At 42.1% G+C, this 9,678-nt stretch overlaps 1 protein-coding gene across 3 annotated transcripts; it reads right to left on the bottom strand.

The window, feature by feature from the left end:
• Nucleotides 1-234: 234 nt before the first annotated feature.
• CENPM (centromere protein M) lies at nt 235-7,204 on the bottom strand. Of its 3 annotated transcripts, none has more exons than XM_028746765.2 (6): nt 7,007-7,204; nt 4,664-4,774; nt 3,720-3,818; nt 3,437-3,561; nt 2,863-2,954; nt 235-1,921 (listed from the first exon to the last, which is right to left on the bottom strand). In XM_028746765.2, the coding sequence occupies exons 2-6, from the start codon at nt 4,696-4,698 to the stop codon at nt 1,781-1,783; spliced, it is 492 nt and encodes a 163-aa protein (XP_028602598.1). In that variant the 5' UTR covers nt 4,699-4,774; nt 7,007-7,204; the 3' UTR covers nt 235-1,780. The 3 variants fall into 3 exon arrangements, with proteins under 3 accessions (XP_028602598.1, XP_028602595.1, XP_028602596.1); XM_028746762.2 differs by having other exon boundaries at nt 4,664-4,743; nt 7,007-7,203; XM_028746763.2 differs by having other exon boundaries at nt 3,437-3,516; nt 4,664-4,743; nt 7,007-7,197.
• Nucleotides 7,205-9,678: the final 2,474 nt, after the last annotated feature.

Below are 9,678 nucleotides of genomic sequence, written 5' to 3'. Positions count from 1 at the left end.
CGAAGAGTCGGACACGACTAAACGACTAAACAACAACAACAACAAAACCTTACTGCTTCCATCAATCAGACAGAATCGTTTGGCATTTTAACAAGAAGTAGATGGGATTTTCCTTTTAGACATAAGTGTGATAACAGCAAATTACCAATTAGCACTGATAATTGACCAAACCCAATTAGCTGCCATGGCTTTTGTACCATTCAAGCCAGCAGTGAAATAAAAGCAAAATGGAAATTGTAACTTTAAACATTTATTTGTGAACTGCTGTTTAATGCTGTATTTAGGAATTCTGTTTCCTGGATCAGATACCCAACACATACAGTGGTTTTATAAGTAGCAGGAAGCTTAGCCTAGCCCTAAAGCTTATGAGCATGATTGGTATTTAACAAAGGTCTTGCTACCATCTTGTGGTTACATTGACAACTGCAAGGAATCACAAAGGAAAAAACACTAGCTACATACAGTACAAGGAAACAGCACAGGCAGCCTCTTGCATTTCAGGGCCACTTGGTCACACGATTTACATTTTTCTCTATACCTGTGCAGATGTATATCATGTATGAAATTAATTACATTTGAAATAGTTATCGCTGCCCTTCAGCTGTTCTCCAGACTAAGTATGGTGATATCAAAATGCAGCAATAATAAATAGTCTCTATTTTCCATATTGCATGAATTTAACCTACAAATATTTTCCACAATCAAGACCGTAGTATAGTAATGTTTACCTTTTCATACACACCACATATGTAAGCATATGTTGCACACCATCCTGCTCTCAAGAACAAAAAGGCAAGCCTTCATTTGCCACTGAAGTAGCAATGTTTCTAAAACTATCCATAATAAGGATAATTAATCTCAGAACTTGGGTAGGAAAACTAACCCATCGGGGAAGGGACAGGAGTACTATAGTAAAAAGAGCTGTGCTATTTGCAGCTTCTTCCCAACTACTCAATGTTCAACTTAACATGTCTCTTCATGCTCAGTCTACCCAATACTCTGATACTAGACTGATATGACCTACTTTCCTGTCAGTACTATATTCTGGAGACCTATTTTTAACTAGCACAAACAACAGATGTGTTTTACAATCTGACTGGACTGTGTGTGCCTATCCATCAAAAAGGCCATTAATGTTCTAGGGCTGGTCAAGTTACCCATCCTCTTTTTGCGCAGATTGTCATTAAGGCTCTGCTTTACTCAACAAAGCATAATTGTTAAGAGTCTACTAGACACCAGCATAAATGCACAGGCATGTAAGAGACACTTGCACCATTTTATGCTTGTGTTAGAATTCAGGGGCAATTCTTCCACTTAACTGTAGTTGCCAACTTGCAGCTGAATTTCTGGAATTAAAAGCCTTGTCCCATCAATTAGTTCTGGAAGCACAACATAGATTTACATTTAACTGCCTTTCCACGTTGACCTGCTGGCCATTTGACTGTCTGATTAGTTTCCAAACACAGAGTATTGGAAACCACTCACAAGGCCATACAGACATACTGGATAACCAAAGATGCCTATCTAGAAAGCCCAAAAGGTGGGTTCTCAGTCCTTGGACCAATTTGGCTATTCTGAAACTATGTAGTCTCCGCTTCTAGTGCCCCTGTCTTCTATTCAGTATTATTTATTATTTAAACTATATTTCTGAAACACACACAAACACACGCACACATATCATTATTAACTATAAATGACATGTGGCATCATTTCTTTGTAAAAGAGGCACAGAAATTTTTAGTTCACCCAGAAATCACTGATAAGTGAAAAATAGAAAACTTTATTCCATGATACTGGAGTAATCAATGTAACTTCCCATTAACGAACTGAAGGAGAGTGCAGAAACTCCTGACACATGACCAGCACATATTTGCAGCATCCGGAGCAGCTGTCGAGCTGTGGAAATCCTGGTACTCTCACGCTAGAAGAGAGAGAAAAATCTAATCTAATAGTTGTAAGGAAGCTAAGGCTGATGCTGAGACAGAAACAGTCATCAATATACATTTGCTTCATATAACTGATAAAAACCAAAAGGTCACTAAAACCAAACCTAAAAGATAGGACTACCCCACTTATACTTAGCCGGCCGTTGTCCCAGTGTGCTAGAAGTCAAAAGGAGGTAGACTGCAATACAGAAAGTATCTGAACAATGTCCCGGGTAAATAAAACAAGCATCAACTCCAGTTCTGCAACAGATGGTGTTCTAAACCAAGCAAGGAGAGATGAGCCATGTCCCACCTAAAACTGGTGAGTGCAAACATGCCTGTATTTGAGACTTGGTTTGCTAACACAACCATAACTGAGAGCAAGAAAGGAAGGAATTAAAGGATAACTGGATTAAAGCAGCATCCTGCCTTTCCCCCAACACTGGAGCTAAAGAGATGAACGGGACCATCCTAGCAGTTATCTGGTGATCCACCCGTCTTCTCCTAGGATTGGGGGGGAGGGGGCAGATGTTTTTTGACCAATATGTTGCCAAGGACCCTAGAACAAATTAGCAAGCTCTCTGGCATGCTTTTTGCAGAAAGCTTGGTGGGGTGCTTCCTTGACCCAGGCACACAGTACATACTTAGGACAAAAGAAACACCCGATGACTACAATTTTAGCTCAGTGAGTAAGGAACTGTGGACCCCTGGTCAAACAACATTGATAATTAGCTTTTTATCTCTGTTGTTTATCATTCTAGGTTTTCCAGACCCATACCTCTCTCCACGTCCTTTTAGTCATAGCCTGTGCCAATGGCCACAGTAGCTGAGAATGGAACAAGAAGTGTACAAGCCCGGATAAGATACAAATTTGCAATATTGGTTCACACTACAGTAAAAAAATAAATCACACAGCAAAAACCCCAAGGATTCTTACTTCCAGTTCACAGAATAGAACAGGGCTGCAGTAACAATCTGCCAGCTTCAAGACAGTGTCCACGTCCACACTGATTTGATTCATTTCACATGCTATGAAAGAGAACAAAAAAAAAATATGTTCAGTCCTGTTTTCCCTGATACAACAGTATTTTTCTTGTGATTTATGCATATTTATTTTCAGTGTGCATTCAAATACCAAAAATATTTTGTGTTGTTATTTCAAAAACTTTCAAACATTAAAGCCAATGCTTTCTAGTATAATTGTGTAACATTAGTATTTTAGTGGATGTAGACCACAATTTGGATATCGGACCCACTACAGAAGATCAAACTTGTATTTTAAAAAATGGTTCAAGTCATCTCTTAATAATGAAGCAGGAGTGCGCCATTTTGAGGACTGAAGAGGAAGAAAACAATGTCAACAGCAAAATTCAGATGGAATCCTGTTACATTTGGGGCAATGCATCAGCTACACAATAAAGTTGTGGCTATGATGCTTTAAAAGCTTTAAACAATTAGTGAAAAACATTTGAAGAATAAAACGTGGAAGAAGAAATGTATTTTATACATACCACCTATGACCAGAAAGCACACTTTTCCAAGGAAAAAGTTGGCATCTACATGTAGCAGTGAAGATTCAATATCCTTAAAACTGGTAGAAAAACAAATAAAAAAGCACCCAGTGTGATAGTTGAAGCTGAAAGATAGAAGTTGTGCAACACTAATCTGTGAGCTTCATAGCTATCAAGGCATCTCTATCTTTGTTTGCCACATCCATACCCAACACTCTAGCCACACTGACATTAACATTTTTAAAAGAAGAACTTCATCCATACCCATCTTTCCTACACATACCTGTATTTGCTTTTTACATTAATCATAAAAACAATCAGATCAATTCGAGGCCGGATGTGATCTCTCTCTGCAGGTAAAGGAAGAGACCTTGTCAAGTGGCTGAAAGAAACCAAGGTGCATTTTTAGTTAAGGCTACAAAACAGATAGGTTTAACCTAAATCTTTATAGGAAGGGGGAAACAGATATCATGAACACAGATTCATTCAACTAAACCACTTCAAACAGGAAGATAGAAATATTATAGAACATCTAACTGAACATAAGAGATCAAGCCAGTTGCAGTTTTAAATGGCTCTCTCTAAAGTCTGAATATGTTAACTCAGGCTTCCTCAACCTCAGCCCTCCAGATATTTTTTGGCCTACAACTCCCATGATCCCTAGCTAGGAGGACCAGTGGTCAGGGATGATGGGAATTGTAGTCTCAAAAACATCTGGAGGGCCGAGGAAGCCTGTGTTAACTCTACAAGCTGCTGAACAATGCAACAGCACTATTATATTAATGAAGGCTATATACTTTAGGCTCTCCAAACTGAAGAGAGTATCTACCACTGCCAAGTCCAGAGCAAACTGTACCCCAGAAAACAGACACAGAAACATAGAATTGTAAAATTGGAAGAGACCCTGAGGATCATCTAGTCCAACCACCTGCAGCCATCCCACATGCGAATCGAACCTGCAGCCTTGCTGCTCTAACCAACTGAGCTCCTACATGTATGAATAAAATCAAGAACTCAGTAATGGCAAGGGCCATTAATGGGTTCTGCTTGTTTTAGAACGTTACACTTTCTCCACCATCATAACAACCTTGCAGTAGAAAACAGTTCACTATTGTAGAACAATGGTGTTCCATAGTAACCTCAAAACAGAAAGGAGAACAAAAAACTAGTATCTTTCAAACGATAGTTTCCAGATTTGAGAGAAATTTAAGTTCTCTCACCACTTACATATTTACTTTAAAATCTTCCTTTTCCTTAAGCATTGTCTCTGCTAGCTGCTCTTGGAAATCTTCATTTGTTCCCACCAACTATTAAAGAAAAATAAAATTTGGCTAATAGCTGAGAAAAAAACAGAATTATGAATAAGAGATCAATGAACGAGTTACTTGCCCCAAAGTCCCCATCTCCCTCCACACCTCATTTTTCAAGTCCAGCCCCTACGCCAGCGGTCAGCAACCTAAGGCCCATGGGCTGGAAGTGGCCCATGGAGGTCATTTGACCGGCCCACGAACCGCCCCTGAACCGAGCTGTCTGCTCGCGCACTGTGCTAAACTGGTGCAGCACTGTGTGGGTACTCGCTTCCACGGCGCCAGAAATCTCGTCTGCACAGGCGCAGGAAATTGCAGGCGCACACACGATCCAGCTCACAGAGGGATATCCGCAGGACCAATCCAGCCCAGGCAAGATAAACCTTGCCAACCCCTGCCCTATGCCCAACTCTCTGTTTGGCTTAAGCAGCCTTCTGGGATCTGACACCCTCTGGAAGTTTTGGGCTGCAGCTTTGCTGGCAAGGAATAATAGGAGTTGTAAGGTAAAGGTAAAGGACCCCTGGATGTTAACCAGTCAAAGGCGACTATGGGGTTGCGGTGCTCATCTCACTTTCAGGCTGAGAGAGCCAGTGTTTGTCGACAGACAGCTTTCCGGGTTGTGTGGCTAGCATGACTAAACCGCTTCTGGAGCAATAGAACACCATGACTGAAACCAGAGCGCATGGAAATGCCGTTTACCTTTGCCCCACAGTGGTACCTATTTATCTGCTTGCACTGGCGTGCTTTCGAACTGCTAGGTTGGCAGGAGCTGGGACAGAGCAACGGGAGCTCACCCCGTCATGGGGATTTGAACCGCCGACCTTCTGGGAGTTGTAGTGCAAAGCAGCTGAAAGGCACGAGGTTGGAGAGACTGGTCTTCAATTACCAGAGTCAACAGGGGTTCAGCTTTACCATTCCACTGGATGGGAGAACCTTAGCAGGTGCGGCTCCCATCACCAAGCCTAAGGAACTGTGTCTGACGTATTAAAATAAGGGGCTCAAATTTCATCCATCCTTCCTCCTAGCTCAAGAGGGGAAAGAGCTGATGAGGAAATTAGAGGGGAAATGAACTCTGTACATGGCCTGGGGCTCGAACCCTCCACCCAAAGCAGCTCAGCAGCTGAGTCAACAGAAGCACTCCCGGTTTACTTACGGTAGAGAACCAAAGCATGGAAGTAACTTATATGCAGAATTCATCATGCAAAAGGCTGAGCTGGATGAATCCCTAGCTGGAATTAAGATTGCCAGAAGAAATATCAACAACCTCAGATATGCAGATGACACAACATTGATGGCAGAAAGTGAGGAGGAATTAAAGAACATTTTAATGAGGGTGAAAGAGGAGAGTGCAAAATATGGTTTGAAGCTCAACATCAAAAAAACGAAGATCATGGCCACTGGTCCCATCACCTCGTGGCAAATAGAAGGGGGAGAAATGGAGGCAGTGAGAGATTTTACTTTCTTGGGCTCCATGATCACTGCAGATGGTGAGAGCAGCCACGAAATTAAAAGACGCCTGCTTCTTGGCAGAAAAGCAATGACAAACCTAGACAGCATCTTAAAAAGCAGAGACATCACCTTGCCAACAAAGGTCCGTATAGTAAAAGCTATGGTTTTCCCAGTAGTGATGTATGGAAGTGAGAGCTGGACCATAAAGAAGGCTGATCACGGAAGAATTGATGCTTTTGAATTATGGTGCTGGAGGAGACTCTTGAGAGTCCCATGGACTGCAAGAAGATCAAACCTATCCATTCTTAAGGAAATCAGCCCTGAGTGTTCACTGGAAGGACAGATCGTGAAGCTGAGGCTCCAATACTTTGGCCACCTCATGAGAAGAGAAGACTATCTGGAAAAGACCCTGATGTTGGGAAAGATGGAGGGCACAAGGAGAAGGGGGCGACAGATGGCTGGACTGTGTTCTCGAAGCTACCAGCATGAGTTTGACCAAACTGCGGGAGGCAGTGGAAGACAGGAGTGCCTGGCGTGCTCTGGTCCATGGGGTCACGAAGAGTCAGACACGACTAAACAACAACAACAAGCAAAATAGAAAACCAACGGGAAAGCAGCAAGGGAACCAATGAGAGAAGCCGGAAGGCGGGCTAAAAAAGCCTTAAGGCGTCGCATTGATTGGCCGAGGTGGGAGCTCCCTTTTCTAAGTCAGAACAACCAGGGCCCCGGCCAAAAGCAAGCGGGGAAATAACGAAAAGAAACTGCCCGTTTGCGCTCCCGGTTGCCGCCCTCCCCCCGCCTCATAAATACGCACCAAAACAGTGGCAGAGTTGATTGCTGGGAGCTTGGCGAAAGCAGCCAACGCCGCCATAATCACAGCGCGACCTCAGGTTTCAAACTGCCGCCAGTACCCTACGTCACCAAAACGTCTTCATACGCGTCGCTGCTATAAAAGGAGGTCGGGGGTGTGGCCTCTAAAGTAGATGCATTGCGGAGTCCGGTCTTATCTGCGCATGCGGAGTTTTGGCTCTTCCCCTGCTGGAGGGAAGAGGGCGCACGCGCGGGCAGCAAACGTTTTCTTTTCTGGTGTCTTATGTAGGGCACTTTGCGGGGGTGGCCCTTGGCACCTGCGCGCGCTGCGTGACGTCATTGCTCGTGAGAGGCTCGTGAGGGAGGGGGCGGGGTGTGAGGCTATAAAGAGAGAGGCTTGCCTTGGGGAGTTAGGAAAAGAGGGAAACTGGCTTCCTAGCTGCGCTCATTCTAAATAAAATAATAAGCTGGAGGCAAATTTGTAGAAATGTAGCCTCTGGAACGACACTGTTTTTATTTTGTGTGGAGTGGTTCTGCAGCAGTGTTAGGGTTATTATAACCTGTCATGTAAACCTTATAGATGCCTAGGGAATGAACGCTATTGTTTGTTTTAATGATATATCTATTTAATTTTTTTGTCTTCTCAGGGAAGAGGTTTTAGGGTTTGTTTGCAACCATCTAGGAAAATTGATTTAATTGGGCTATTTCTTTCCTCTTCCTCTTCTCCTGCCTGGTAACTGGCTAAAAATAGAGATAAAGCAAATGTTCCAAATTATTTTGCTGAAACATTGTATTAAGCCAGCATTTTTCAACCTGCAGGTTGCAAAGCCTGTGCAAAAGGTTAGCAGGCTTTATAAGTAAACCCAAAGTAATTACTGCTTTCGCTCCTTAACTGGTATGATGATAACTCTTAAAACTGTTTTGTTGGCATATTGTGATTTTGTACTTACTCATGTAAGCAAACACTAAAGTGTAAGACTTGAGCATTTCCAACGTTCACTAACATGCGTCAGGACAGCATCGAAATACAACTGGGAACTGATGGTTGGCTGCAGACGAAATGATGGTTTGCCACAACAGGCTCATACAGGGTGTTTTGAGTGACTAGTACGGCTCTTTCTGTGGAGGAAAGTGGCTTTTGTCTCTTTCAAGCATGTCTTGGTTGACAACTTCTGGGTTCTGGGGAGTTCCCACAACACAAACACACATTGTGCATTTGGATATAGGGGGATCCCAGGGCCACAGTGAGGGGTGCATAGGAGGAACTGCAAGGCAGGAAAGTGAGGAGATGCCCAGGTTCCCAAGCCAGTTACTGGTTGAGCAGAGAAAGGAAGAGTTTATACAAATAATAATATGGAAGATCATGGGTGCTGAGAAGAGCAGACAAGACCTTTATCCCATACAGTGTTGGCTTATGCCACTAATGCATATTGGATCCCCCACGACACCCACATTCTTCAGATAGAGCTATCTAGGTCATTCACCACAATATATGAACCAAGGAAGAGCCTTGCTGAATCAGGCCAGTGGCTCATTTAGTCCAGCATCTTGTTCATACAGTGGCCAAGCAGATGCCCTAATGGGAAGTCTTCAAGCAGGAACTGAGAGCAAGAGGTTTCTACATTTATTTATGTTGAACAATTTATATACTGCTTATAATTAGACAAACCTCCTTAGCTGTTTCCTTCTCCATACATTTGGACTTGTGGGTTGCCACACCAAAAAAGTTGGAAACTTCCATTATTAAGCCACTTGTGTTGCTCAGATGTTGCCTGCTGAAATATGTGGCCACACTGTGTTTGGACATGAACATTTAACAGTGGCCAGTAAGCCCACCTACTACAGAAAAGATCTCTAGGTCTCTGATTTAGGTTCTCATGTTCAAACTCTAAATGTAAATGACTTACAAAGAAGAAAAAATTAATAGTTTTCAGTTTAAGACTTGTGTGTATGTAACTCATGCCATCTCTCCAATAGTTCTGTTTGTTTATATTTAAAATTTAGAATCTGTTATATAGTATTGCTGTGTTCACAATGGCTTGCTTTTTGTAATCAGTTTTGAAAATGAAAAATGGAAAGATCAATCCTTTCTCCATATTTCCTATGTCTAAGGAGTTTTTTTATTACTAATATTTATGGAGCAGCAGAACTTTGTAAGCAGATGCTGATAGATAAATGAGCAACTAAACAGGAAAAATACTGACTTCAAGATCAATCAACCTTCTGTGGCTACAAGGACAAACCAATCTAATTTGTTTGCTGTTTCCTTTCATAGTACAACTCAATTTAGCAACATTTTATACTTGGATAACATGTTTCCAACTTGTTCTTGTGCTTGAGGACTTTTTTGTTGTTAATAATAGTCTATTTTACTGTGGAGGGAAGATGATGTAATGGTCTAATACAAAATATGAACAGCATCATGGGCAGTAACTGGTTTTGACCACATCCTGTGTGCTTTCCTTTTTTGAAATACCATAAAGCACAGACCATGCAAAGGCTGTGTGTGTTAATGCAATCTGACATCATTTTAAAAAATCCTAACAAAGGTTGACAGTTCAGCACATTGCCAATGCTAGACAAATTGCAAGTGAAGTGGAAGAACTCTAGAAATATTTTTGTTCCTCATCAGATTCAGTTAGGGTTCATTGAGAATTATTCTGAAATAGGCTCATT

Source organism: Podarcis muralis, chromosome 10 (assembly GCF_964188315.1).
Source record: "Podarcis muralis chromosome 10, rPodMur119.hap1.1, whole genome shotgun sequence".
Classification (NCBI taxonomy): Eukaryota; Metazoa; Chordata; class Lepidosauria; order Squamata; family Lacertidae; genus Podarcis; species Podarcis muralis.
This window is presented reverse-complemented; position numbering and strand designations above follow the sequence as displayed.